The sequence below is a fragment of the Mustela putorius genome, unplaced genomic scaffold, assembly GCF_011764305.1.
Source record: "Mustela putorius furo isolate JIRA1106 unplaced genomic scaffold, ASM1176430v1.1 tig00000127_pilon_pilon_pilon, whole genome shotgun sequence".
Taxonomy (NCBI): Eukaryota; Metazoa; Chordata; class Mammalia; order Carnivora; family Mustelidae; genus Mustela; species Mustela putorius.
In genome coordinates this window covers 12127285-12155264 of record NW_025421288.1, presented here as the reverse complement: position 1 = coordinate 12155264, position 27980 = coordinate 12127285, and the positions used below count along the sequence as shown (strand labels likewise).

General features: G+C 58.3%; 3 protein-coding genes across 7 annotated transcripts; 2 read left to right on the top strand and 1 right to left on the bottom strand.

Moving 5' to 3' along the window:
• On the top strand, positions 1 to 1772 carry CDK2AP2 (cyclin dependent kinase 2 associated protein 2). Of its 2 annotated transcripts, none has more exons than XM_004759535.3 (4): positions 1 to 259; positions 568 to 668; positions 759 to 891; positions 1249 to 1772. In XM_004759535.3, exons 1-4 carry the CDS (start codon positions 178 to 180, stop codon positions 1314 to 1316), a joined length of 384 nt encoding a protein of 127 aa, XP_004759592.1. In that variant the 5' UTR covers positions 1 to 177; the 3' UTR covers positions 1317 to 1772. The 2 variants fall into 2 exon arrangements, with proteins under 2 accessions (XP_004759592.1, XP_012915417.1); XM_013059963.2 differs by lacking the exon at positions 1 to 259 and adding an exon at positions 266 to 401.
• A 720-nt stretch (positions 1773 to 2492) lies between these two features.
• Positions 2493 to 16438, top strand: PITPNM1 (phosphatidylinositol transfer protein membrane associated 1). 3 transcript variants are annotated; one of them, XM_045065867.1, is made up of 24 exons: positions 2493 to 2641; positions 4085 to 4203; positions 5688 to 5902; positions 5993 to 6114; positions 6324 to 6548; positions 8028 to 8354; positions 8431 to 8526; positions 8609 to 8716; positions 9594 to 9655; positions 9756 to 10006; positions 10320 to 10509; positions 10607 to 10714; positions 10963 to 11120; positions 11207 to 11412; positions 11888 to 12058; positions 12722 to 12886; positions 13107 to 13255; positions 13362 to 13472; positions 13886 to 14002; positions 14171 to 14319; positions 14409 to 14558; positions 14663 to 14846; positions 15158 to 15286; positions 15932 to 16438. In XM_045065867.1, the coding sequence occupies exons 2-24, from the start codon at positions 4126 to 4128 to the stop codon at positions 16193 to 16195; spliced, it is 3735 nt and encodes a 1244-aa protein (XP_044921802.1). In that variant the 5' UTR covers positions 2493 to 2641; positions 4085 to 4125; the 3' UTR covers positions 16196 to 16438. The 3 variants fall into 3 exon arrangements, with proteins under 3 accessions (XP_044921802.1, XP_012915415.2, XP_004759591.2); XM_013059961.2 differs by lacking the exon at positions 2493 to 2641 and adding an exon at positions 2937 to 3123 and having other exon boundaries at positions 8612 to 8716; XM_004759534.3 differs by lacking the exon at positions 2493 to 2641 and adding an exon at positions 2937 to 3123.
• A 596-nt stretch (positions 16439 to 17034) lies between these two features.
• On the bottom strand, positions 17035 to 22969 carry LOC101675118 (aryl hydrocarbon receptor interacting protein). 2 transcript variants are annotated; one of them, XM_004759530.3, is made up of 6 exons: positions 22729 to 22968; positions 20001 to 20180; positions 18402 to 18590; positions 17844 to 18020; positions 17600 to 17741; positions 17035 to 17355 (listed from the first exon to the last, which is right to left on the bottom strand). In XM_004759530.3, exons 1-6 carry the CDS (start codon positions 22825 to 22827, stop codon positions 17150 to 17152), a joined length of 993 nt encoding a protein of 330 aa, XP_004759587.1. In that variant the 5' UTR covers positions 22828 to 22968; the 3' UTR covers positions 17035 to 17149. The 2 variants fall into 2 exon arrangements, with proteins under 2 accessions (XP_004759587.1, XP_012915416.1); XM_013059962.2 differs by having other exon boundaries at positions 17145 to 17355; positions 17608 to 17741; positions 22729 to 22969.
• Positions 22970 to 27980: the final 5011 nt, after the last annotated feature.

Sequence of the window (27980 nt, the reverse complement as noted above, 5' to 3'; positions counted from 1 at the left end):
GACATCCTCACGCACCAATCGGGAGTGAGAGAGGATTCGTGCCCGCCCGCCCTTCCGGCCTGGGCTCTATTTACCAGGGGCGTGCGGCCGGTTTACCAATCAGAGCGCGGCTGAGCGGCCGAGCAGCCAACCCCGGAGGAGCGGCCGGCCGGCGTCCGCCGCACCCAAGAGTTGGGGATGTCCTACAAACCCATCGCCCCCGCCCCCAGCAGCACCCCCGGCTCCAGCACCCCTGGGCCCGGCACCCCGGTACCTACAGGTGAGGATCCAGCTCTGCCCCTGCTCGCCTGCCCGGGTGGTCGAGGTCGCGACGAGAAGACGGCCCGAGTTCTGCACCCCCGGGCCTGCCGCCTACCCTCGCGGAGCCTCAGTTTGCTGGCCTGTGAAGTGGGCGTGGTCACGTAAGGGCTAGTTGGTGGAGCGCAGGGGGAGGGGTTTGTCCCTGAAGTTGAGCGCCGGGAGTGAAGCATCCCTTTGGAGGGAATCGGGCGAATCTGGTCGGGGCCTTGGAACGCTGGGGAGAGGCGTCCCAGCCCCGCGCTGACCTCTTACTCGCGCATGTTGCAGCCGGAAGTGTCCCATCGCCATCGGGCTCGGTGCCGGGAGCCGCTGCCCCTTTCAGACCCCTGTTTAACGACTTTGGACCGCCCTCCATGGGCTATGTGCAGGTGAGTGGGGGCGAAGGTTTATGTATGGATGGGGACTGGAGGTCCCCTCGGGGCCCGAGCTCATCATCGCCCTGTCCTCTTTTGACGTAGGCGATGAAACCACCCGGAGCCCAGGGCTCCCAGAGCACCTACACAGACCTGCTGTCAGTCATAGAGGAGATGGGCAAAGAGATCCGGCCTACCTATGCCGGCAGCAAGAGCGCCATGGAGCGCCTGAAGAGAGGTGAGTGAGGCCTGCACCCTCCCTGTTCGGGAAGCTAACAGGACAGTCGCTCCTCAGGGAAGGAAGGACATCTGGAGGCCACTTGAGCCAAGCCTAGACGAGAGCCAGTGTCCACTATCCAGAGCAGTGTCTAGAATGGAATTAAAATTGAGTCAGTTTTCGGGGAAGGACCAGGACATTTGTCTTTAGATTTAAGGATTAGCCAAACCGCTCGTTTCACTGGGCCCCTCATTAGATTATAGTCCTGGTCCTGGGGTGAGGACCAGGGAGGAGGTGAGGAGGGAGGGGTCTTCCTCTGGAGGGTGGGGGTAGGACTGTGGAGGGTCGCTGCATGTTCCTTGCCCGCCCCCACCTCAGGCATCATCCATGCCCGGGCCCTAGTCAGAGAGTGCCTGGCAGAGACAGAGCGGAACGCCCGCACGTAACAGGACGCAAGTCCGCCACCGCGTCTGGACCTTTCCTGGCCACTGCAGAGCACCTGCTTCTCCCTGGCCTTCACCCCGAGTTGCACTTCCCAACCTGGGCTTCCTGTCCTGTGTCCCTTGGTGGGTGCCCTCCAGGAACGAGGGGGCGGCTCTCACTCCAGTCCACAGCACTGATTGGGACTCTATCAAGAGTCAGCAGCGAGGTCACTGTGAGCCCCACCCATGACCTGCCAACAGTGTTGATCCAGCTGGAGCTTGCTCTTTCTGTGGCCCCCACCACTCAGCACTTACCCAGGACTTCCACCACTTTTCCCAGACTCCTCCCCGAGCAGGGCCTCCGAAGGCCTGTCACCTCCCTGCCTTGTTTCCTGGGCCATAGCGACTCTTTTTTCAGTGTCTTTTGCTAAATACACCCTTTTTGTATAAATAAAAGATAATTTGGAGTTGTTCTCTCTACCTCTTAGTCTTTCTGAGTGTAGTACTTCTCAGCCAGGAAGAAATTGGGAAAGGGGAAACTCCGGGAGGGGAAAGGGGCGGTGCAGTGGTGGGAGAGAGAGGGTCCCTGAGCCTGGCCTTGCCCGGCCCTTGCTTTCCATTGACTTGGGTGGGGACCCTGCCCGCCTCCAGCCCTCAGCCTTCCTAGTTTTTAGTGGAAAGGGGTTGAGCTCCAGTAGCTGAGAGCCGTCCCCTCCTACACGTGCTGCCACCAGGGGGCAGCGCAAGGCCTTTGCAGCCTCCACAGCTGGAGGGCACTGTGGCCAGCCTGGGCCTGGAGGGTTCTTTGGATTGGCAGTCATGCTCGGCAGGGTGGAAATGTCAGTTCATATAAGGCAGGCCCTCACATGCCTTAATGCCCTAACGTCTTAAACTCCGAGTCAGCCCTGGGAGGCTCTGAATACATCCTGACCTCTCAGAGGAGAGGGGGTACTGCTGCCTCCTTCTCCCCAGCACGTGGGAAGCAGAGCCAAGGGGAGAGGACTGGCTTCCAGCAGGGGTGAGACCCAGCTCGGTGCTGCCATCCCAGCACCTACTAGCTGGCTGGGTGTGGTCCAATGAGCCCAGCCCTCAGGTGTCTCAGCCTTTGCCCGGGGTCTGGTTGGCCAGACTTGTGGACCCGGAAGGCATCAGTGGGAAGTCATGGGGCCCCATTCAGGGGCCAGACCGAGGATTCAGAGTGACTGCAACTCTCTGCCTGAATGTGTAGCTGAATGACCCTAGAAGCCTGGGGCACTGGAACCCCGGCCCCTCAGAAGAGGCAAGCCTTAGACCAGCGGCTTCTTGCCAGACTTTGCGGGCTGGGGCATTTCCCCTACCCTGGGTCTCAGGTTCGAGGGCTGGGGAGAATGGGGATGGGGTCCTGCCATATTTCCATGGCCCCCGGGGGGGCTGGGCGAGGGTGGGGAAGGGAACTATGAGAGCTTAGGGGATCCCAGAGTAGAGGGAGTAAAAAAGCGTCAGCGATCGGAGAACTGCCTCTTCCCCGGCCGGCTTGGGGAAGGAAGGCGGGGGCCGCCCTCCTCCGCCGCCGCGGGCGGGGCCGCCGGGACCCCGCAGGAGGGGGGAGGGCCAGCCGGGCCCAGGAAAGGGGCGGGGCGGCCGCAGTGACGCGGCGGGCCTCGGGGAGGGCCGGCAGGGGCGCCGGCGGGCGGACCCGGAGGAAGGTCGGGGCCATGGGCCCTCGCTGCGCCTCCAGAGGGTCCGGCCACTGCTGGAACCCGAGGCTGGGGCCGGGGGCGCTCCGGGCTCCGACCCACTGCCCGTCCGCCCCCGCCTGTACCGGGTGAGGGGTGCCCGCCCTAAACTAGAGGTGAGCCGGGACGTTGGCGGGCGGGCCAAGAGCACGGCAGGGGACGGGGACGCCGGGGAGCAGAGGGAAGTGGGGACAATGGGGCCTCTCGCCTGTTCGCTGGGTGCGAGGTGGGGAGGTGGAGGGGTGCCCGCAGCGGAACCGGGGCGCAGGTGGGCGGAGCGGGTCTCCCAGGGTGGGGGCCCGTGGGATACCCAGTGGAGCCACTCTTGCCTCAGCCCGAAGAGGGGTCAACCCCGGGAAGGATGATGGGGTAGCTGCATAGACGAGTGCCAGGGGTCCAGGAAGGATGCTGAGGAGGGGAAGTCGAGGACTGGGCTGCGGGCCGGGATAGGGAAGGCAGATCTGGGGGTCGGAGGGGTTAGTTATGTGGTCCTGGAAGGTGGGTTCAGATGCGGGGGGTGGGGAACACTGACAGACGCTCAGAGGAGGGGCGCACGGAACTGCTCTGCGGAGAGACACCCCGGGGGACAAGGTTCTAAATGGATGTCCGAGAGTGGGGGACATGCGACCCCGCCAAGTAGGGGAAACGGGGTGCAGGGGGCGGACCCCCAGGGGCTGGTCGTGGAAGGCGGGCCAGGAAGGAGGGAACGGTGGCTCCTGGGGGTGGGTCCCCGAGAGATTTGGAGGGGGCTCGGGCCACGGCCGCCGCTGGAGAGGCGAAGGTGGCCCGTTAGCCGGCCGGCCCGCGCCCGCCGTTCCGGGGGGCCCGCGTCAGCGCGCGGTTGCCATGGCGACGGGCGGGCGGGGGACGGGGGCTGCGCGGAAAAGAGGTCAGCACTCAGCCTCGCTGCGGCTCGCGGTCCCCGGCGGCGCTAGCGGCAGCGCTGGGCTCGCCTCTGCCTCCCCGGTAACGGGCCCAGGCATGGGGTCCCGCGGCCCGAGCCCTCCGGCCCGCGCGCAGGGCTCGGGGCCGCGCGCCGCCGCCCCGCACTGACTGCCGCGCCGTGCCCTGCGCCAGGCGGAGCGGAGGCCGCGCGCGGCCGGCCGAGCACCTTCAGGATGCTCATCAAGGAGTACCACATTCTGCTGCCCATGAGCCTGGATGAGTACCAGGTGGCCCAGCTCTACATGATCCAGGTGAGGACGTGGGAAGCAGGAGACCAAGGGGGCCACACTTCATGATGGGGTAGTGGCAGGCGCGCGCAGGCCGCACCTGGGACGAGGGGTGGGCCCAGCTCAACCCCCATCAGCCCCGCTCTGGGGCTTGCGAGGACTCAGAGCCTAGGGGAGTACAGAGAAATCCCCCTTCCAGTGCAGCGGGTGGGGAGGGGGCGGCTGTGGGGAAAGGGGCAGAAGGGCCTAGCGGTGCCTCCCCATCCCCCAAGTGCTTGGCCCCTGGTTGATGCTCAGCCCACTTCTGATCTCCTTTAATCCTCCTTAGAATCGTAACCCCTTGCGGGAGGGAAAGGAGTGCATGAGCAGGCAAGAATGAGAGGCAGGGAGCCAGGAAGGGCGCCAGGTGGTAGAGAAGCCTGGGAGGGGGGTCTCCAGAGGGTGCACGATCCTTACAACCCCTGGTGGTCAGGGAGATGGGAATGAGGGTCAGACCCCAAAACTGTGACAGAGAGGGGCAGGCAGAGACCCAAGAGGGTGAGATAGGGTCCAGGCTTGGGAAGAAGAATGCAGGGAGGCGGGCTCTCAGGGAGGGAAAACGGTCCAGGGCCTCGGGAGGCCGGTGTTCCCCAGAAATGAGGGTTAGGGTCTCAAGAGGCAAAACGGCCAGGATCTGGCCTCAGAGGGTTGAGTGGGCCGAGTTCAGGCTCCGGAGCTATAAACGGGCAGGATATGAGTGCTCTTAAGCTACAAGGGGTGTGGCAGGAGCTGGTATTGGGGTCCCAGAGAGGGAGGGGACTGGGGTCAGGTTCTCAGAGAAGTGCAGATCCCCTTTACTGTCCTGGATTCTTCCAGGCCACCCTCCGGGGCCTCCTTGCTGCCCCAGGAGCACAGGAGGCACACTCCTGCCTCAGAAGCTTCTGTTGGCATCCCCCCACCCCCCGCCTGGACTAGTTCCCCCCAGCCCCCATCCGCACCCCACATCTACCTCCCCCACTTCAAGTCCTATTACATTCATACTGTCAGATCACGTTATCTTCTCCGTGAGGCTCTCCCTGATCATCCTGTCATAATCGTCATCCCAACCCGATATCCCTGACCCTAGCCGACACTTCCTTCTTCCCATAACATTTACCCCTTCTAACATACCATGTCCTTGGCTTCTGTTAAGTTCCTCTCTGCACTGGGACGGAAGTCCCACAGGACAGGCAGGGATCTTTGGTCCTCAACAGCAGGTCCCAGTTAATGTAATCCCAATATGCCTGGAACAGAGCAGATGCGTGAATGAGTGCCGGGCTGCAGGCCCCATGGAGGACTGGACAGCAGCTGTGGTCCTGACCCCCCCGGGAACTGCAGCGGACCAGGGTCGGGTTTCGGGGAGGTGGAAAGGGTGGGGTTAGGGCTCTGGCACTGTGCAGGGGGCCAGGCTGAGCTGGGGACCGCAGGGAGCTCAGTGGGGGGGCTGAGCTGCCCTTTCTGCTTTGCCCGCTCCCCCCTCCCTGGTGCAGAAAAAGAGCCGGGAGGAGTCCAGCGGTGAGGGCAGTGGAGTGGAGATCCTGGCCAACCGGCCCTACACCGATGGGCCCGGCGGCAGTGGGCAGTACACACACAAGGTGTACCACGTGGGCTCCCACATCCCAGGCTGGTTCCGGGCACTGCTGCCCAAGGCTGCCCTGCAAGTGGAAGAGGAATCCTGGAATGCCTACCCTTACACCCGAACACGGTGAGTGGGGGGAGGGCAGGCCTGGAGTGACAAGAAGGAGAGCAGCCCTGGTGGGCACAGTAGTGACCATGACCCCTGCCCTGTGCCCAGGTACACCTGCCCCTTTGTGGAGAAATTCTCCATTGAAATAGAGACCTATTACCTGCCTGATGGTGGGCAGCAGCCCAACGTCTTCAACCTGAGTGGAGCTGAGAGGAGACAGCGCATCCTGGGTGAGGCCCGGGGCCAGTGGGGGGGACTCCGAAGCCCCTCTCAGGCCACCTGCCACCTCACTGGGCAGCCCCTGACAAGTCACAGGCTCTCTCCTGGCCTCGGCTTCCTGGCCATGGAAGGCTGTCCTCCCCATCCCAGGGCAGGGAAGGCGGGGAGGGGGCTGGTGTGACCCAGTGCCACTGGAACTCACCCCCCCGCCCCCGCGCAGACACCATAGACATCGTGCGGGATGCAGTGGCCCCAGGAGAGTACAAAGCAGAAGAGGACCCTCGGCTGTATCGCTCGGCCAAGACCGGCCGAGGACCGCTGGCTGATGACTGGGCGCGCACAGCGGCCCAAACAGGGCCCCTCATGTGTGCCTATAAGCTGTGCAAGGTTGAGTTCCGCTACTGGGGCATGCAGGCCAAGATCGAGCAGTTCATCCACGATGTTGGTGAGCACCCCGCTGTAGGAGGCTCCCTTGGCCCAGCACGCACCAGACCCCCACGCCCTGTGTTTGAGCCAGGAATGATCCCAGGCTACTGGGGACGCAGAAACAAAAAGGCATCATTTCCATCCGATATTGCACTGAAACAGAGGGGAGCAGGCCAGCCCAGCTGGGGTTCAGGGGGACCTGGCCTTGAGGCATAGGTAAGAGTCAGGAGGGCAAGAAGCTGGGGACATGACCTCTGAGGTCCACGCGGGCTCTGACATTCAGAGAGGCTGCTTTTCATCCCTTAAGCTTCCAGGGTTCTCCAATGTTCTGTGGATCAAGGGAGACTTAGAAGCTGTCAAAAGGGTCAGCAGCCCTAACCAGCAACACACACAAGTACAGCCTAAGCCTGGGGCTCTGCCATCATTCTTGGGGTCCCTCCCACTCCCAGCTCCCATGGCCCCATGCTCTGGCCCTGGATCCAGGAGTCCTGTTTCTAACCCTACAGTGCCTGCAGCTCAGCCCCGCCCTATACCCCAGCTCTGACAGTGGACCGCCTGCTGGTAGGGAAATCCTCAGATGGGGCGTCCAGGGGTCTGGGCTCCATGGGACCTCCAGTGAGCCGCTTCAGGTCTCTGCACCTTAGTTCTCCCTTCTGTGAGCGAGCAGGAGGCTGGGCCAGGCATTAAGAACAGGCATTAAGAACCGTCCACAACATGGGAGGGGCCTGGCTAATCACTTAATCCTGCCAGGATTTCTTTAACCCCCATGACACCCCTGCAAGGTAAGAACCACTAGTCCCATTTTACAAACCAGATGAGGAAATTTAGCTTAGAGAATAGTAGAGGCTCCATGGCTTGCATTTGTAAAAATACCAGAAAGCACAAATAAGAAAATGAAATCACCCACATGGAACCGCTGGTAAGATTCTGATCGATTTCCTTCCAGAAGTTTCTAATTATAATCCAACCATTATTAGTTTATCTCCTAGGTATTGAAGTTTCTAACTTTATTCCTCTGCTTCAGATGAAAATATCCCAGAATGGGTATCATCTTTCGCTACAAACTTCATTAAGTGCCAACACTTCCATTAACTATTAACACCTTCATTAACTATCAACAATTTCATTAACTGTTAATGCCTAATTGTCAGCTCCTCTGAAGAAGTCAGCAGGCAGCTAGTGAGAAAGGCAGCAAGAAGCCTTGGCCCCAGCTTCCCAGGTGGTCGGCATTGGGTTTGTGCTCAGAGTTGGGGCGTCCAGAGGGATAAAAGAGGCAGGGATGGAGGGAGGGGGTGGAGCCAGAAGACAAATGCGCCAGTTTCTATTCCCATCTCCCAGAGGGCCCTCACCCTGCCCTACTTTATGGCTCCGGGTGGGTAGTGTGCCCAGGGCAGCCATCACCAGTGTAGAGGACTGGGCTTGTGGCTACCCCGTGGCAGCGGCAGGGAAACTCACACTCGGGGGGAGGGCTATGGTTCTGATGCCTGGGCACTTGCAGGTCTGCGACGGGTGATGTTACGGGCCCACCGCCAGGCCTGGTGCTGGCAGGATGAATGGACAGAGCTGAGCATGGCTGACATCCGGGCGCTGGAGGAAGAGACCGCCCGCATGCTGGCACAGCGCATGGCCAAATGCAACTCAAGCAGTGAGGGGCCGGAGGCCCAGGCCCCGGGGAAGCCTAGTGTTGAGGCCCGGGCTGCGGCCAGCCATGCTGGCACCCCCGACGGGCCTGAGGCACCCTCCGGCCCCGACGCCTCACCTGATGCCAGTTTCGGCAAGCAGTGGTCCTCCTCCTCCCGTTCCTCCTACTCATCCCAGCACGGAGGTGAGGCTGGGGCCCAGAGGCGGGAAGGAGCCACCCTCAGGCCGGAGGCCCAGGCTGAGGGGATATGGCCCTGCAGGGGGCGTGTCTCCCCAGAGCTTGTCTGAGTGGCGCATGCAGAACATCGCCCGGGACTCCGAGAACAGCTCCGAGGACGAGTTCTTTGATGCCCATGGTCAGCACCACAGCCCTGCCGGGGGTGGGGGTGTCCCTGAGTGGCTCCCACTGCCCCGTGACACAGCCCCTCGTCCTTTCAGAAGGCTTCTCGGACAGTGACGAGGTCTTCCCCAAGGAGATGACCAAGTGGAACTCCAATGACTTCATCGACGCCTTCGCCTCCCCCGTGGAGGCCGAGGGGACACCAGGTAAAGACTGCCGGCCGCCAGCACCCTGTATGCCTTGGACGCTCAGAGAGCCACGCGATCTTAAGCTTAACGGGGTCCTGAATCGAAAGTCAGTCCAGAGAGGGTGCTCATAGTGAGTGGAGGAGGGGTGGACAGATGGATGGTTAGACTGTATTCCAAGTTCAGACAGAGCCCAAAACATGAAGGAATTAATCTGGAGTCCAGGAAGCCTTCACGTGGGAGGTGATGTCTAAGCGGGAATTTTTTTTTTTTTTTTAAGATTTTATTTATTTGACGGAGAGAGAGACAGCGAGAGAGAAGGAACACAAGCAGGGGGAGTGGGAGAGGGAGAAGCAGGCTTCCCGCCCAGCAGGGAGCCTGATGCAGGGCTGGAACTTAGAACCCTGGGATCATGACCTAAGCTAAAGGCAGGCGCATAACAACTAAGCCACCCAGGCACCCCGTCTAGGCGGGATTTTGAAGGATTGGACTAGCTCTGTCTAAACAGAACTTTCTGCAATGATGGAAATGTTCTAGCTACTGGCCGCATGTGGTTTCTAAGTACTTGAAATGTGGCTAGTGAGACCAAGGCGCAGAATTTTGTACTGTATTGCATTTTAATTTATTTCAGTTTAAATAGGCACACGTGGCTGGTGGCTACTGTATGGGACAGGGCAGGATTAGAGCACTGTGGGGAGAGGCGTCCCTGAGAGTAGCAGGACCAGCATGTGCAAAGGCCCAGAAATGTGAAATGACCCATGAGAGCCTGATGAGGGAGGACAGAGGAAGATGGGGGGGTTGCTTGGGCAGACAGCGAAGCAGGGGTACAGGGAGTGCCACACGGAGGGAACCCCACAGGTGCCTCAGCCTCCTTCCCTCGCTTCCCCATGTCCTACAGACCCTGGAACTGAGGCCACCAAAGACACTGGGGATGGGGCCCGAGCACCCAGGGACTCAGAGGTGAGTTTGGTCAGCTACCCCACATCTGCATTCTGCCCCTCCCTGCCCACCAGGCAGGCTACTGGTCTGACACACCTGGCACCCCACTGTGCCCCCACAGGGCCCAGACGGAGCCGGGGAGCTGGGGGCCGAGGCGTGCGCAGTCCACGCCCTCTTCCTCATCCTGCACAGCGGCAACATCCTGGACTCGGGCCCCGGAGATGCCAACTCTAAGCAGGCAGACGTGCAGACCCTGAGCCTGGCCTTTGAGGCTGTCACACGAGTCCACTTCCCCGAGGCCTTGGGCCACGTGGCACTGCGTCTGGTGCCCTGCCCGCCCATCTGCGCTGCTGCCTATGCCCTTGTCTCCAAGTACTGGTCAGGGGTTGAAGGGTGGGGGGCAGCCAGGGTCTCCAAGGTGCAGATCGCATGGGGCTCCCGGGACCAAAGAGGGCCCACGAGGAAAGGGGGAGGAGGCCAGGAAGCCGACCACTGGGCCCGTCGCCCACCCAGCCCAACTCCAGTTTCTAGTCAATGGTTCCATCACAAGGGCCCCTTGGGTGCTGTTGCTTCCCACAAAGGCTCCCCACAGTGCTAGGACTTGCCACCAGGCCAAGGGGATTTGGAGGGGGGCAGTGGAGGGGCTAGCGGCCCTCCCACCCACCCACCACCCCTCCTCCCACAGCCTGAGCCCCTACAGCCACGACGGCGACAGCCTGTCCCGCTCCCAGGACCACATTCCACTGGCTGCGCTGCCACTGCTGGCCACCTCGTCCTCCCGATACCAGGGCGCTGTGGCCACTGTCATCGCCCGCACCAACCAGGCCTATGCTGCCTTCCTGCGCTCAGCTGAGGGGGCTGGCTTCTGCGGGCAGGTCAGCAGGGATGTCCCTGGGAAGCTTGCTGCTGAAGCCCCCCCATCTGCCGGCCTCGGCTGCAGCCCCTCCTGAGGGCGCCACTCTCCCCGCGCAGGTGGTGCTGATTGGAGACGGCGTCGGGGGGATCCTGGGCTTCGACGCCCTCTGCCACAGTGCCAGCGTGGGCACGGGGAGCCGGGGCAGCAGCCGCCGTGGGAGCATGGTCAGTGGGGCCGAGCCCTGCCTGCTTGGGAGGCGGGTGTCTCGCCAGCTCTAGGTCTCTGTCCCCCGCCAAATGACTTCTCTTCAGGCAGCTCCCCTGCTGCCTTGTGCTGTCCCCTCTTGGGCTCTGCCCCGAGTTCTTTCCTGGAGGCCCTGTCCAACCCCCAAGCCTCTCTCCTCACTTCCAAATCAGTAGAAATTGAATCACCTCCAACCCTAAGGATATTTCTGTCCCCTATTTTTGTCTAGACCAATGAGCTGCTCTCCCCGGAGGTCGGCCCAGTGCGGGACCCCCTGGCAGATGGGGTGGAAGGGCTGGGCCGGGCCAGCCCAGAACCCTCAGTCCTGCCTGCCCAGCGCACCCCCAGTGACATGACCAGTCCTGAGCCCGAGGGCCCTCAGAACAGGTGACACGTCTGTGCCATAACCCACACCCTGGGCTCGTGCTGGGCTGTGGAGGCAGTGGCACTGAGCACCCCTCCCCCCACCCCAGCCTGCAGGCAGCCCCCCCAACCACCTCCTCCGGGGACCCCAGGCGGGCAAGCACAGCCTCCTGCCCACCTGCTGCCACTTCTGAGGCTCCCGATGGCCCCACCAGCGCTGCCCGCCTTGACTTCAAGGTCTCCGGCTTCTTCCTCTTTGGCTCCCCGCTGGGCCTGGTGCTGGCTTTGCGCAAAACCGTGATGCCCGCCTTGGAGGGTGAGCCCTCGCCTCGGGCTGGGGGTGGGAGCCGCACCTTCTCCTCCATCTGCCCCCCCCCAGCTCTTTTGTCCCCCGTGAGATGCTGGCAGTACTGCCACACCCCACTGTACCAACTAAGATGCTGGCTAGAGAAGGGGAACCTGAGGCCCAGAAAGAAGGGACTTGCCAAGGCCAAGTTTCCCTAAGTGTACCAGGAGGGACTCAAGCCCATTCACGATGCTCCACTTGAGAAGGGCTCTGACAGGCAGGGGAAATACGTCATCCCGAATCACGTCGGCAGATAAAGGGTCTGATCTCTTCTTAGCTGAGACACCCTGTGTCACTTTCCCCGGACCCTGGTAACCTCCGGGGGAGTGCAGTTTGGAAAGTGCTGGCTCTGGGTCACATAGCCCATCAGGTGCTACGTCCCACACCCCCTGCCTCCCAGTATGCCCAGCTGAACCTCCTCCTTCCTTCATCTTCTGGGTTCCAGTGGCCCAGATGCGCCCGGCCTGTGAGCAGATCTACAACCTCTTCCACGCGGCCGACCCCTGCGCCTCCCGCCTTGAGCCCCTGCTGGCCCCCAAGTTCCAAGCTATCGCCCCACTGGCCGTGCCCCGCTACCAGAAGTTTCCCCTGGGAGATGGCTCATCCCTGCTGTTGGGTATGCCCCCGGCCAAGATAAAGGGGAGAAGGGGGGGCAGCAACCGAGAGCGATGGGAATGGACTCCCCTCCCCCAAGAAGACATGAGCTGGTTCCTCCATCACTGATGAGCTCTCATGTCACCAATCCCCAGACCACAGAGGCCCTTTGGGAGGTCTGGATCCCCAAGACCCTCTGACATTCTCTGCCAAGGAGCGGGGGGCAGTAGGGACGGCTGGGCTAGAGAGATTTGCCGGTGGCGCTGGGGAGCTAGTGTCTGGGAGCGGCTGCAGTGAGGGGGACTGCCGGATCTGCGTGGAGGGGCGCACAGCTTATCCATATACACTTGTGTTCATGTATCATTGTGGGGCACGTACCCATAGGCATGCGAGTGGGTACCCATGTGGCCCCACAAGACAAATAGGCTTGTGTTGGAGCGGTAGAAGCAGACGTTCTGAAAGGAATACAAATGGGCCGTCAGTGGGAGCTAAGAGGAGACAAGGCCCCCACTCTTCATTTCCACCTAATTGTGGGGCACTTCAGCCTCAGCCAAGACCTGACTGGGAAGGGCTGGCAGGGGAGATGGTGGAGTGTGGGGGGCCCAGCTGCCTTGGAAGCCCTAGGTGGGAAGACAGGAGGGCAGCCCGGCTCGGACCGCGGCTCATATTGGCCCATCTCCCCCAGCTGACACTCTGCAGACACACTCAGGCCTCTTTCTGGAAGAGCTGGAGATGCTGGTGCCCTCAACACCCACCTCTGCCAGCGGTGCCTTCTGGAAGGGCAGTGAGTTAGGCTCCGATCCACCCGCCCAGCCAGCTGCCCCCAGCACCACCAGTGAGGTGGTTAAGAGTAAGTCAACCAGCCACCCTGCCGCAGGGGTGACACTTCTACCTCCGGAAGCCCAGCTGAAACACCCTTGCCCTGGGATGAGAGGGCCCTAGCACCCAACCTTGGACTTGGCACAGAGCAGGCTTGGCAGGAAGGAGGGAGGAAAGAGCACCCGGGGGCCAGACACGTGGGCACGAGGTGGGAGGCCACCCCTGACTCACTGCCCAACGTGGCCGTGCAGTCCTCGAGCGCTGGTGGGGGACGAAGCGGATTGACTACTCACTCTACTGCCCCGAGGCGCTCACCGCCTTCCCCACGGTCACGCTGCCCCACCTCTTCCACGCCAGCTACTGGGAGTCGGCTGATGTGGTGGCCTTCATCCTGCGCCAGGTGGGCTCGGGGATACGGGGTGGGAGATGAGAACTGGACCAGGGGAGCCGCGGGTCAGGGGAGGCGCAGCCCCAGGTTCCCTGTTCACGTGGCCCCACGTGCACAGGTGATCGAGAAGGAGCAGCCGCAGCTGACGGAATGCGAGGAGCCGTCCATCTACAGCCCGGCCTTCCCCAGGGAGAAGTGGCAGCGCAAACGCACGCAGGTCAAGATCCGGGTATGTGCCCTGCCCCTGGCGTCCTAGGGGCCAGACCCTGCCGTCTCTCCGCAACATCCCCGCCCAGCACCTTCCCAGGTGCCGCCCCTCCCTCTGCAGTCCTGGCCCCGCCTCCTCGAGCCTGGGTGGGGGGGGCCTGGAGACTGGGAATCTCCTCCCCTTCCTTCGGGAATTGGGACATCGGATCTCCGCTCTCCTACCGAACCTTATTGACCCTCTGAATCCCGCCCTGTCACGGCTCCGTCCCCTGGGAGCCGCAGTTGACACGCATCCCCGACCTCAGGTCGGGTCGGAAAAGTGCCCACCACTTGGGCCTCGCCCCTGCCTGGGCGCGGGTCCCCCACAACAGCTCCTCCGGCATCCCGGTCCCGGTCCAGGCTGGGCTGCGGGCTCACGCCGTCTCCTCCCGCCAGAACGTCACTTCCAACCACCGGGCAAGCGACACGGTCGTGTGCGAGGGCCGCCCCCAGGTGCTGAACGGGCGCTTCATGTACGGGCCCCTGGACGTGGTGACGCTCACGGGAGAGAAGGTCAGGACACGGCGGCCTGGGCCCGGGCGCACCCGCGCCTGTCGAGCCGACCTCGCCCACAGGGAACTCTTGGTCCCTCCACCCCCGACGGCAGCCCGCCCAGACCCTCCTCCGCTCAGGGTCCGGGGGTGCGTGGGGTTGAGGCCCACGGGCTGTTCTCCCCATCAGGTGGACGTCTACATCATGACACAGCCACTGTCAGGCAAGTGGATCCACTTCGGCACTGAGGTCACGAACAGCTCCGGCCGCCTCACCTTCCCGGTGCCCCTCGAGCGCGCGCTGGGCATCGGCGTCTACCCGGTGCGCATGGTGGTCAGGTGAGCGCCGGGCGGGCCGGGCTTCCGCGGGCTGGGGCTCTGCCGAGCCTCGCCCGCCCCATGCCGCTCACCCCATACGTGGGCCACAGGGGCGACCACACGTACGCCGAGTGCTGCCTGACCGTGGTGGCCCGCGGCACCGAGGCTGTGGTCTTCAGCATTGACGGCTCCTTCACTGCCAGCGTCTCCATCATGGGCAGTGACCCGAAGGTGCGCGCCGGCGCCGTGGACGTGGTCAGGTAGGAGCAGCAACACCCCCCCCCCGCGCCCCCACGCTGGCTGCGGTGACCAGCTGCACCCCCGCACCCCCGCCGGTGGAGCTGACCTCCACCCCATCCTGCAGGCACTGGCAGGACGCCGGCTACCTGATCGTCTACGTAACCGGCCGGCCGGACATGCAGAAGCACCGCGTGGTGGCCTGGCTGTCGCAGCACAACTTTCCTCACGGCGTTGTCTCCTTCTGTGATGGCCTCACCCACGACCCACTGCGCCAAAAGGCGATGTTTCTGCAGAGCCTGGTGCAGGAGGTGAGGCTGGGAAAGGGAAGGGGGAGGGGAGGGCCCGGCTCCGCCCCCTCCCTGGGCAATAGGACTTGCAGAAGCCCACCCGGTCCCACCCTCACAGCCGGGGACCCTAACTGGCTGGAGAAGGCCCTATGGCCCCGCCTCCTAGTGGTCTGAGAAGCCCCTAGTCCTCTCCACCCACTCGGCTAACTCAGGGACCTGATGATGGGACCCTGTGGCCCCGCCTCTGTCCGACCACTCCCACCCTCAATACCCTCTAACTCCGGAGGCCTGGCGGATGCACCAGGATGGTTGACTGGCCTCTCCCAACACAGGTGGAACTGAACATTGTAGCTGGCTATGGATCCCCCAAAGATGTGGCCGTGTATGCGGCACTGGGCCTGCCCCCGAGCCAGACCTACATCGTGGGCCGCGCGGTGCGGAAGCTCCAAGCTCAGTGCCAGGTGAGGGCCCAGGGAAGGCTGGGACTGGGCTGTCCGCGGGCAGCAGAGCCTGGGTCCCAGGCCACCAGGACCACCTGTGCTATGAGGGGACCACTCTAAAAGAGCCAGCTGGCCTCAGGGGACTGGGCTCCTCCTAGGACAGGGACGTGAACAGCTTGGAGCTGCTGGGCAGGCCAGGATGGATGACAGAGGTGGAGTGTGTCCAAGACCTTGAGCGCAGGTTCCCTCTGGCTTGGCCCTGGGCATGGACCTTGAGCTTTGTGAGCCCCAATTTCCTGTCTGTAGAACGGAAATGCTGGACTGGTACCAAGCTCCCCAGCTCTCAGGGACATCACAAAATATGCCCAGGGCTGGGAACAAAGCAAGCGCTTACTGAATGTCAGTTGCTGTTCTTTCCCGCCAAGACCTCAGGAAACTGAAGGCCAGAGAGGCGCAGAGCGAGGAGGAAAGCCGGGGCGCTCTGGCTGCCAATCTGGGGTTCCAGCTGCTGAGAGGAGGCTCTGGGTCAGACTGTGCCCAGCCTAGAATGCTGCCAGCACTGCCCCTGGAGCCTGCGTGGGGTGGGGGTCGGGGGGTCCACAGGCAAGGGGTGCATGTGAGTCTGAGACCAGCCATGCCCTCATCCCTGCCCACTTCTGCCCACAGTTCCTGTCAGATGGCTACGTAGCCCACCTGGGCCAGCTGGAGGCAGGCTCCCACCCTCATGCCCCCACGGGACCCTCCAGGGCCGCCCTGGCCAAGAGCAGCTACGGCGGGGCTGCCCCCGTGGACTTCCTGCGCAAGCAGAGCCAGCTGCTTCGCTCCAGGGGCCCCAGCCAGGTGGAGCGGGAGGGCCCGGGGACACCGCCCACCACCCTGGCCAGAGGCAAGGCCCGGAGCATCAGCCTCAAGTTGGACAGCGAAGAGTGAGGCCCGCACTCGGATGGCCCTGAGTTATTTATTCATGGACGCGAGGGGCCCAGGTGGCACGTGCCAGGGATTGGGGGGCCCTCAGCCCCCCAACCCCACAAACTGCATCTTTCTCTGCCCCTCAGTATTACTTCCCTTTCATGTCGGGGGCACCTAGCCTCGGTGGGGGAGGAGGGAGCGGCAAGGGCCCGGAGGCTTTTCCAGCGTGTGCAAATCTATGGAAATAAACCACCTGTAACCCACTGACCGCTTACCTGCCGGGCACCGCAGCGCAGCCGAGCCCAGGTTCCAGTTTGATGGGGACACCGAAGGGCCCAGAGGGGCCAGGATGCGCCCAGGGTCATAGAATGGGTTAGGGGCAAGGCCAGGTTGGGGGCCCAGGCCTTGGAGGTCTTCTGGAGGATTCTGTCCTCCCTTCTAGCGGAGGCCTCCTCCGGAATGGTCAGGCCACTGCACCCCACCCTCCCGCCCTGGGTCAGCCCTTCAGTTCACAGGGGCCCAGACAGCTTCTGGCTGACACCTCTGCGTCCAGAAGCAGAGACCACGGGACCAGAGGCTGGCGGGGAGCTACGCTAGGGGACCCTCCCAGCTGTGCCTCTGTCTCCCCCTGAAGACTGAAGGCCCCCGGGCACTTGGGCCCTGGCCAGCAGAAAACACTTCCTTGGAGACAAAGATCCTCCTCCTCATCTCTGTTGGGGACACTGAGGCCCAGAGAGGTCTTGGAGCTGGTAAATGGGAAGCTTGGATCAGAACCCTAAGCCTCTGCCTCCCCAAACCACCTGAGTACCAGGAAATGCAAGGTGATCAGCCCGGTTCCCCCAATGGATCAGCTCAGCAGGTCCAGGAAGAGATAAATACGGCCTTTATACACAGGGAAGCGGGACGCAGCGGGGGCAGGGCGTCAGTGGCAGCAGCAGGGGGGCAGGCAGGCCAGGCAGGGCCGGCCAGGCCCTATCAGTGGGAGAAAATGCCCCGGAAGCGAGCCTTGTCCTCTTCGTCCTTCTGCCGGATCCGTGCCTCCAGGGCCCGCAGCTCCCGGCCCACGATGGGCGCCAGGGCGGGGTCCAGCTCCAGCACCTTGGCAAAGTCAGCCTGGGCCTCCTGGGCGTTCCACACGGCCGCGTGTGCCTTGCCCCTCTTGAAGTAGGCCTTGACGTTGTCTGCGGGGGTACCGGCGGGCAGCAGGCATGCAAAGGCATGAGGGCGGGGGGTGGGGGGGACAAGCCAGCCGCCCGACCTGACTTCTGGCACTGGGGCCCCCCCATCCCGGGTCAGACCCCTCCCAACCTGACGATGCCAACCATACCCCGAGCCCCACACCACCATCCCTCCGTCACTGGCATCACGGAGCCCACAGCACCGGCCGGGGGGAGGATGTGTGCTCGGGCTGGCACCGGCGCTCACCGTCGTACTTGTTGAGGATGGACGAGCAGTGGTCCAGCACCTCGTAGTACTCCTGGGCCACCAGCTTGCACTGACAGTAGTTGAGGAGCAGCGGGGTGATCTGCTGGTCCAGCTGGATCCAGTCAGGGGATCCAGGCTGCTCCTGGGGACACAGGGGCAGGGAGAGGGCAGAAGCCGCTGAGGGCCGGGTCCCTAGGCTCCCCCCCGCCCCGCCAGCCCCCCCACTCCCGCCTCCGGGCCGCACCTTCATCTGCAGGTTCTTGAGGCAGGCGATGGCGTCGTAGTACTTGGCGGCGGCCTCCTTCACGTGGCCCTCCCGGTACAGCTTGTTGCCCTCCTGGTGGATGAGCGGCACCGCCTTCGCCTTCTCCTCATCCGTCATGGCCCAGGGGTCCTGCTGGTACGTGCCGGGACTCTCCACCTGCCAGAGTGCGACCCCTCGTCAGGGGGCACCTCAGCTTCTCAGCCTCTGGGCCCCGGACACCAGGAGCGGAACCACTCATTCATTCCCTGATCACTCAACAAACGTTTACGTGGCACCTCCTACCTGCCCAGCACCACGCCAGCTTCTCAGACTAGAGCCATAAACACGGTGGCAAAAAGCCCGCCCTCACAGAGACCTCTGGAGGCAGGGGAGCCCCAGAGGCAGGACCCTCCGGGACTGCCGGAGTCCCGCCACGCCTTCCTGTACCTGCCTGTCCCGACCTTCCTGCCCAGCAGTCCGTCCACGGAGCCCACAGCCCTGCGCAGGCAGGTAGGGCCTGTTCCTGCCGGGAGGCCCCCAGGCTCAACAGCCTCTCACCTTGAGCATCTCAATGTCGAAGATGAGAGGCTGGGGGTTCTGCTGCAGGGCGTCCAGGTCGGCGTGGCCCAGGGAGTTGTGCTCGTGCATCTGGGCGATGCCACAGCAGTGTCGCTGGCCCTCCAGGGGGTCCTTGCCTGCCGCGATGTTGCGCAAACTCTTGGCCACCAGCGGGTACAGGACCACGTGCTGCGGAAAGGCGAGTGGGTTGCCTGGTTGCCACGTCCAAAAGGGCGCACCCCCTGGCCCCATCACCATCTGGGAAAGGACAGTGAAGCCCAGAGAGGGCCAGCAACTGGCTCAGGCCCTGTCCCGTCAACACACAGGAGGGCTTTTCCCTCAGGAATCCTCTGGCATCCCAGCCTTCTGTTCTGGAGAAGTCCGCAGCTCCTGCCACACTTGCTGGCCACCCAACCAAGCACCCCTGCCATGGCCGACACGAACACGCCCTGTCACAGTCAAGCCAGCTTCCCGGCCGTTCCAAGCTCAGTGGACTCTTCCTCCTCCTCCCCGACGGTAGCCCACAAGCGGGACTTCTCACCATCACTGAGGTCCCTCCCTCCACATTCTGTTCTCGGCGCCTCTTCCTTCTCTCCTGCCCCAGCCCAGCCCATTCGGGGCCTGTCTCAGGTCGCCCCAAGGTAGCAACTCAAAGCCCTTGGCAGAGACCTCTAGGCATAGAGGACATAGCCTTTGACCTTCCACTAGGAATAACTGCTCAGATGGTGGAAACCAGACTGCCCCCACCCCGGTCTAAGCAGCTCTGCTCACGGCCTCTACTGTCTATATGGGGGCAGATTCCTAGAGTAACGTCTGTCTCACCAGCAAACATGTCCTAAGTCTTGGTGCCAAGCGTTTTGAGCTAAAGGTAAACAGGTCCAGTCCTTGCTCTGCAGTAGCTGAGACCCAGGTAGATCTTGCCATACAGGGCATGAGGGGTTAGAGGACCAGAGGAGGGTTTCAAGCCAACCACCAGCAGTCAGGGAGGACTTCCTGGAGGTTGTAACCCTAGGAATTCGCTCTGAAGTATGAGGGAAGATCTTGGCCAAGAAGGGGATGGAAAGGGGGCATCTGGGTGGCTCAGTCGTTAAGCGTCTCCCTTCGACTCAGGTCATGATCCCAGGGTCCTGGGATTGAACCCCGCATCGGGCTCTCTGCTTGGTGGGAAGCCTGCTTCTCCCTCTCCCACTCCCCCGCTTGTGTTCCCTCTCTCGCTGTCTAGATCTATGCCAAATAAATAAATACAATTAATTTTTTTAAAAAAAGAATTAGAAAAAGGGAATGGAAAGGAAAAGCAGGGAGGTGAGTGGGAGGGGAAAACTGGTATGAGTCAGACCTGCAGGGCCACGTGAGAGTCTGACAGTCACTAGGGTCCAGAGAGGATTAAAGATGCAGTTGTGCGGTCATTTGCATTTGAGAACCAGTCCCCTGGCTGCCATCTGGCTCATGAAGAGGAGAAGGCAGAAGAGGCCAGGACCCCAAGGTCCTGTTGGTGTGACACCCTGGAGGGAGTTGGTGGCAGCCTAGCTAGGGCACAGGCCCTGGGATGGAGAAGAGGGAACGGCAGGACAGACACCACAGGCGGTGGACGCCAGGTACCTTGACATCACAGCAGAACTGGGCGATCTCCCCCTCACGCATGGTGCACACGATGGTCTCCCACACAGGCAGCTTGAACTTCTTACCAATGATGAGCTCCATGGGCTTGCCACGCACCCGGCTGTCGTCCAGCACGGTGCCCTCCTTGTCGCTGTGCAGAGTCCGGTAGTGGAACGTGGCCTGCAGGCCACATGTGGGATAAGACAAGGGCACAAGCTCTCACCAAGGCCCCAAGAACAAGCCTGGCTCCGAACGTGCAGACAGCACAGGCCGCAGGACTTGCCCAAGGGTCACCACCTGACCTCTACCCCACTGCCCAGGGCCAGAAACTAAGGCACAGAGAGGGAAGTGAGGGGCCCAAGTCACACGGATAGGGGGAGGACAGGCTGGGCTCCCAAGCACTCCGGCACCAAATGTTCTTTCAACAAATATTTACTGAGCACATATTATGAGCCTGAGCTCTGTGCTAGACACAGCAGTAAACAAAGACAAAAGTCCCCACGCCTACAGAGTTCACGTGGAACTTCTAGAGGAAGGAGATGAAGCCAAAACAAAACAGGGCACTGTGGAAGTGGAGCTAGGGGCTGTGGATCAGAAAACAAAATGCAGCCGAGTAAGACAGGCCACATTATACACAGGAGGTGGGCACTCCCTGAGGAGGCAACATTTAGGCAGCAATCTGAAGACAGGAAGAGAGACAGCACGCCAGACAGAGGCTGGGCTAGGACACTGGTGTGGGCCTTCTAGGCCAAGAGAACAGCAGGGGGTGGTGTGGTGTGTTCAAGAGGCATCAAGGCCAGTGTGGCAGAAGCAGAGTGAACCGGCACTGCGGGGTCACCGGAGTCAAGGGGACGGATCCCGCAGGGCCTGGAGGCTGCGGTGAGGGCATCGTGTTTTTCCTCTGGGTGGCTCCACACACAGGAGGGACAGGATCTGACCTGGGTTCCACTGCTGCCAAGATGAGAGAACAGGTTCCAGGGGGGTGAGGGCAGATGCAGGAAGGTGAGAGCTGTAGGCCTGTGGGGGACAACAGAGGCCTGAACCAGGACAGCAATGGGCGCAATCGCGTGAAATGGTCAGATCCTGGGTGCATTCCCAAGACGTGAGAGAACAGAGGGGCCGTGGAGACTGGGAAGGATTTGGCCTGAGCAATCAGAAGGCCAAAGGTGCCCTTCACCGAGATGGGGAAGGACTGGGCACAGCAAGTCAAGTCTGAGAGCCAACCAGAAATCCAAGGGGTGGCGGTGAGTTGGGAGCTGGATATCAGGTTTAAGAAAGAGGTGCAGACAGAAATACACCTGGGGGAGTAGTCCAGGCATGGAGGGTTTTTTAGGGATGAGCCTGGGGAGAGCATCTGCGGGTGAGTGCAGAGAGAGGAGATCCGAAGACTGAGCCCTTGGCAGGATATAGGTAGAGAAGCCCACGCTCTTGCCCACCACACCAGGCCGCACCCCTGAACTCTGTTTCCAAATCAGTACAGTGGAGGCCCCCATAGTACCCATCCTGCATCTCCCGCATCGCGCGGATCAAAGGAAATAAGCCTGTGTGGTACTGAGCACAGGGCACACTGTGAGCCCTCAGTCTACGCTAGGGATTGTTATTTGGCATTACCGGTCCCTCATTTTTGGTGCCACTGTTCTCCTATCTTCACTATCTTTATGATGTCTCTCCTTATGCGGTCTGTTCCATCCAGGATCTCCTTTGCCAGGACCTTCTTCAAGGCCATCAAACCCCCACCCCCAGCTCCTGGGGGCATGCACACAACCACACTTCTTCTCTCCACACTGAAAAGATCCCGATGGCCAGAACGATGCAGCTTCCCTCTGCTCTCAGGGCACTCGCACTGGGCCAGCCTAGGATCTTTACCTGCCCGACCTTGGTAGCTCGAAGACAATGCATTCACTCACAGCCGCTCTGGCTTTTGGTGTCCCAGTCTAGGCCAGGATCTTGGGTCATTCGTTCAATATGCATGTTCTGTGTGACTGCTCTGCTGGGCCCAGGGGCTGCCCCTGGGAAGCTCCTGACTCTACAGACAAGTGGCAACTGGAAAAGGCCCTCCAGGAGAAGGGAACTGCACGAGCAGAAACAGGGAAGCCTGGAGACGTAGGAGGCGGGGGCTGGAGAGGCCTGGGTAGACAAAGGAGGAAGGTGGTGGGGTCTTTGATTTCCCAGCCCCTATCTGTCCTGAGCAACATCACCGAGCGCAGTCCAAACCCCTGCCAAGGAGTTCCAGTCTGGCAGACCTGACCTCTGGAAATGGGTTTGCGCACTCCGGGGCCTCACCTTCCCCATCTAACAACGGGAGCCGCTCCAAGTGTTTTCAGAAGGCTCTCCCATGTATAAAAGAACTTGAACCTTGCAACCCAGAGGCCCCGGGGCCTCCTCCCCAGTCCCGGAGGACCTCCCAGGTCCCAGGTCTCCCGCTCTGGGTCTCCTCCAGCGCCCGGTCTGTGCAAACACCGAAGCCAAACCCCCTCAACCTTCGGAGGATGACTGACGGCTTCCCGGACCAATGCGGCCACACGGCCAAGCCACGGGGCGAGGCAGACACAGCTAAATTCACCCCCTACTTATATTCAGACCAACCAGCGTCGAGCTCAGCATGTGAGCAGTAGAGTCACCGACCGCTGCTATCTGGGCATGCGCAACCTCTCGCCTAAGGCCTCCTCCCGCCTCGCATGCGCACCGCGCCGCAGAAGGGTTGAGGAGAGGGGGGCTACGTACGAACCTTGGTTCCATCCTGAAAGTCGGGGAGCTCTCCTCGGCCCTCCTGTATCACACGCTTTTGGATCCCGTCCTCCCGGAGTCTTGCGATGATATCCGCCATCCTTCTTCCCCGCTGCTCTCTTTCGGTAACTTCCGGACTCCTTCGGCAGCTTCCGGACCTGCTTCGGCAACTTCTAGCGCTTCGGCAACTTCCGAGATGGCGCCATTTTGGCTGAGGGCAGACGCCAAAAAGGGACGAAACGTAGAGGTGACCTGTGATTGGTTGTCTGCGCAGCGGCAGAGCGCGCGGGTGTGACCAGGGGCGGGTCTGACCTGGGAGTTCCCGGGAGGCCTATCGGAGAGGCGGGGCCAGGGTCTGCCGGGCGGGGCCGGGCGGGGCTGGGCGGGGCCGGGCGGGGCTTCCCTAGCCGTCCGGTCCTTGAATGGATTTGGACTGGCCTTCCCACGTGGTTGTGTTCCCCCACCCAACCCGCTTAAAGCTGTAGTACGGTAACGGCGTTGCAGGGCTCGGAGAATGCGGGGGACCCCCTTCTTAACACTGCTCCCTAAAGCTGCTATTGTTGTGTATCCCTTTTGGGCCTTTAGTTTTCTTTTTGCATATCTAGCACAATAGTGACACTTGGGTCCTGGATTTTTCTCTTGGAAAATAAATAAATAAATACGCGATAAATAAAACATAAAACCAGGAGTAAGAAAGAGGGGAAGGAGGGTTTCCCTATTCCTGTGAGTACAGTAAGCTCCCTTCGTGGGGGTCAGGAGTGCGCGAGTCGTCCCCTGAAACCACAGTGTCAGGCACACAGTAGGTGCATAATAAATGTTAGGAAATACAAGACTGATAAAAGTGAGGTACTTTGGCGACTAAAACGAGCTTTTTCTTGGCTTCTGGAAACTATCTGTGAACAATAGCGATAGGAGCCTTTTCCCAGTTATTACTTTTTTAAAAGATTTTTTTATAGATTCATTTGAGAGAGGGAGAGGCAGAAGGAGAGGGAGAAGCAGACACCACCAGGAGCCAGGAGACATGGGGCTTGGCATGGGGTTCTGCATGACTTCCATCCCAGGACCTGGATATCATGACCTGAGCCCAAGGCAGATGCCCAACTATCTGAGCCACCCAGGTGTCCCTCTTCCCCCTATTTAAAGGACTCTCCACTCCAGGAAGGGGAATGTCTTGAAGCCTGTGTCATGTCTTCATCCTACCCTCCTAACTCCCCTCTGACCGGTGCTAAGTGCTTCAGACATTCACACTGGTTCATTGCCTACAAGAAATCCCCTGAGAGAGGTGGGACCTCCAAGGTGAGAGGGAAATGTGCTTTGTCTGGTTTTTGCTTTTGCTTTATACCAACACAGGAAGTTTGCGGCTAAGGTTTGCCAAATTTTGAAGCAATTTTGAAGCCTGTGTCTTATACGAATTGTTCCAGAAAATGGAAAAAGAGGAAAAGCTGACCGATATATTTTGAGGCTAGCTTAATCTCGATTCCCAAACCAGATAAGTATACTGTAAGACAAGAAAGGCATAAGCCTGTTTTACTGATTCGCATAGATATAGAAAATACTAAATGAAATATTAAGATAATTGAAACCACTAGTATGCACAAAAATGTGTCAATATGCTAAGTGAATGTCACTCACAAAAAAAACAAGTATTATATAATTCCATTTATATGAGGTGCCTAGAACAGTTAAATTCATAGAGGCAAAGTTGAATGGCGGTTGGTGGGGGAGAGGCAAATGAAGATTTGTTGTTTAATGAGTACAGAATTTCAGTTTCACAATATGAAAAAGTCCTAGAGATTGGTTGTATAACAGTGTGAATATACTTAACACGACTGAACTGTGCACTTAAAAATGTTTAAGATAGTACATTTTTTGTGTATTTTCTGACAATTAAAAATCAAACTTTTAAAAAAGATTTTATATTTATTTATTTGAGAAAGAGACAGAGAGAGAGAGCACAAGCAGGGGGGAAGAACAGAGGGAGAGGGAGAAGCCAACTTCGTATGGAGCAGGGTGCCTGACACCAGGACTCCATCCCAGGACAGGATCCTGAGATCATGACCTGAGCCAAAGACAGATGCTGACTGAGCCACCCGGGCACCCTAAAACTTTCTTACAACAAAACAAAACGAAACAAAAAACCATCAAGATCAAGTACAGTTCATTCCAGTAACATAAGAATCATTCATCACATCATCAATCATTCATCACATCAATGAACTAAAGGAGAAAAATCATGTGGTTCTCTCAAAATGTTCAGGAAAAGCATTTGATGAAGTTTTATGAGTATTTATGATAAAAACTACGGTTAGGTGGGGTGCCTGGGTGGCTCAGTCGGTTTAGCATCTGACCCTTGATTACGGCTCAGGTCAAGACCTCAGGCTAGTGAGACTGAGCCCTGCTTCCAACTCCCTATGTGGTGGAGACTTTTCTTGCGATTCTCTTCCTCTGCCCCTCCCCCTGCTCTCGCTCGCTCACTCTCTCTCTAAAAATAAATAAATATTAAAAACAAAAACAAAAACTTACAGTTAGGAAAAAAGGAACCTTGTCAGATTGATAAAAAGCCATATGTGATTAAGTATGATGGAGTAAGTTTCAGATTCCCTTCAACATCAGGAACAAGACAACTAGCACTCTCTACCAACAATGCTATTTAGCATAGTATTAGAAGTCCTGGCCAAAGCAATAAACCAAGAAAAATAAATTGTGAGAGTAATTACATCTACATAGAAAATTCAATAGATCTATGGGCAGACTATTTTAACAAATTAGAGAATTCTGAAGTATTACAGGTATATAAAATAAAGCTATGAAAAATTAATAATACTCTTCATACTATCAATAACCCAATAAAAAGGTGCAATAGAAAATAAGATACCATTCACAAGAGAAATAAAACTCAGGAAGTATTTAGGAAGTAAAAACATAGCCTGGAACTTGTTGGAGAGAAAATATTTTCAGGACACAAATGAAGACACGAATAACTTGAGTGACATACCATTTTAATGAATTGAAAAGCCTAACATTTGAAACTGACTTCTCCTGAAATTAATCTAGAAGTATAATTGAAATCCCAGTGAAAATTAAGATGTTTTCTGAAGAACATAGAAAAAAATTTTTGTAATATTTCTACAAAAGAATAAAGGTGCATGCAAACCTAGGTCAAGTTTGAAAAAAGTGACTGGAAGGCGGAGGGTGGCGGTGAGGAGGGTGGCTTGTTCTATTTTAAACCACACTGCAGACCATAATAATAAAAAGTATGTGATACGGAGAATTAGTCAAGCGGACCAAAGGACTCAAAAGAGAGCTTAAAATAGATACGTATGTCAACAACCATATACTTGACATATGATGAAAGTGGCACCACCATTTAGAAAGAGGAAGAACTGATTGGTCTGTGATTTGGGTTAACTGCTTCACCCTAAAATAAATACGGATCCTTCTTGTACCATATCCAGAGACAGTGTCCATAGGGTTAAGGATCTTAATTTAAATTGTAATACCTAATATGGATTGAGTGTTTATATATGGCAGGCCCTGTGCTATGCTCCTTAATATGCATGAACTCATTTAATCCTAAACTAATGCAATGAAGGAAATACTATTATTACCTCCACCTGACAATGAGGAAACTGAGGCACAGAGCGTTTGCATAACTTGCTCAAGGCTGGACGAGGGTGAGATGAGTGAGGCAAGTCATGCAAACTCAAATCATGTCTTTACTTAAAATTTTGATATTTGGGGGCACCTGAGTGGCTCAATCAGTTAAGCCTCTGAGTCTTGGTTTCAGATAGGGTCATAGTCTCAAGGTGGTGAGATTGAACCCCTCATTGGGCTCCACACCCAGCATGGAGTCTGCTTAAGTTTCTCTCTCTCCCTCTGCTCCAGCCCCCCAGGCACTGTCTCTCTCTCTCTCAGATAAATAGATAAAGATTTATTTATGTATTTATTTGAGAGAGGAGAAGAGGCAGAGGGAGAAAGAGAATCTCAAGCAGACCCCAAGGGCTCAGTCCAAAGACCTGAGATCACGACCTGAGCCAAACCCAAGAGTCAGACATTTAACCAGCTGAACCATCCAGGTGCCCCTCTAAGATAAATACATAAATAAAAGCTTTTTAAAATAATCATAAATAAAGTTAAATGTTGATATTTTGCTCATCGTGTATATTTGCCTTAAATTTTATTTTTAAAAGTAGTGCATTAAAGTATTATTGATTTTGCTTGGTCTTTTGATGGCCCCTTAAATTTTTCACCCTCGTCCTGGCCCTCCAAAATCCCAGCGCTAGTAAGAACAAGATGAATTCCAGTGACATTGGCCTCTAGAGTCATTGAACTACCTTGTTGCAACACTTTTCTGGATCATAAAACTATCAGGCCGGGATACTGTGACATTGGACAATATCTTTGTGATCTTGGGATGAGCAAACACTCCAAACAAAACTCATACAGCACAAACCTGATGGGCTTGAGCCTATAAAACTGAGGATCTTTTTTTTTTTTCTTTTCTTTTAATGAGTCTTTGGGTGTAAAAATAGAAGCAGAATAAAATGAATTTATTGACCAAGTTATTTTTTCAGAAATGAACTGGAAATCTCATTTTATAGAAGTGGAGCAAATAAAACCAAACCAAGCCCAAAATACCTCTGTCACATTGTAGTCATTTGACTAGTGACCCAAGCATAGGGTGAGAGATGGCGAGTAAAGGAACGTTGCCTCTCTGAAAGCAGGAAACAAATCTGGGGGAGTTTCAGATGTTACTGTGCATCTGCTGGGGGAGTACCCCGTGGCCACAAGCTCTCGCCTTTTGCCTTCTTAGCTTGAACTGAGCGTTCTGTAAACTTTGATCCTTTCTCTCTTTTTCTTTCTTTCTTTCCTTCCTTCCTTCCTTCCTTTCTAGTAAATTCACAGAACTCTGAAAGGAAACACAATAAATTTTTGCTTTCAAATGGCTTGATCTGCCTCTTTGCCTTTGAAGTGACTTTGAACTGTATGTCTAACTCCTTGTGAGAGAATCCGGAGCCCTCTAGCCCCTGGCCCACGAAACAAACCAGGCAGTGGTCCCTAGCTACGGACCAGACGCATGACTTGGGTGATACAGCCAGCCAGCAGCCAGCCCAACATGACTTGTAAGCGAAGCAGAGAAAAAAGAGAAAACCAAACAGAAACAGTTTCTATTTTCCGTGTGTGTTCCCAGGATTTTCCTGTTTGTTTTTTGAGCTGGCCTTGAATGTGAATTTAGAGGAAGCTAAGGAATAC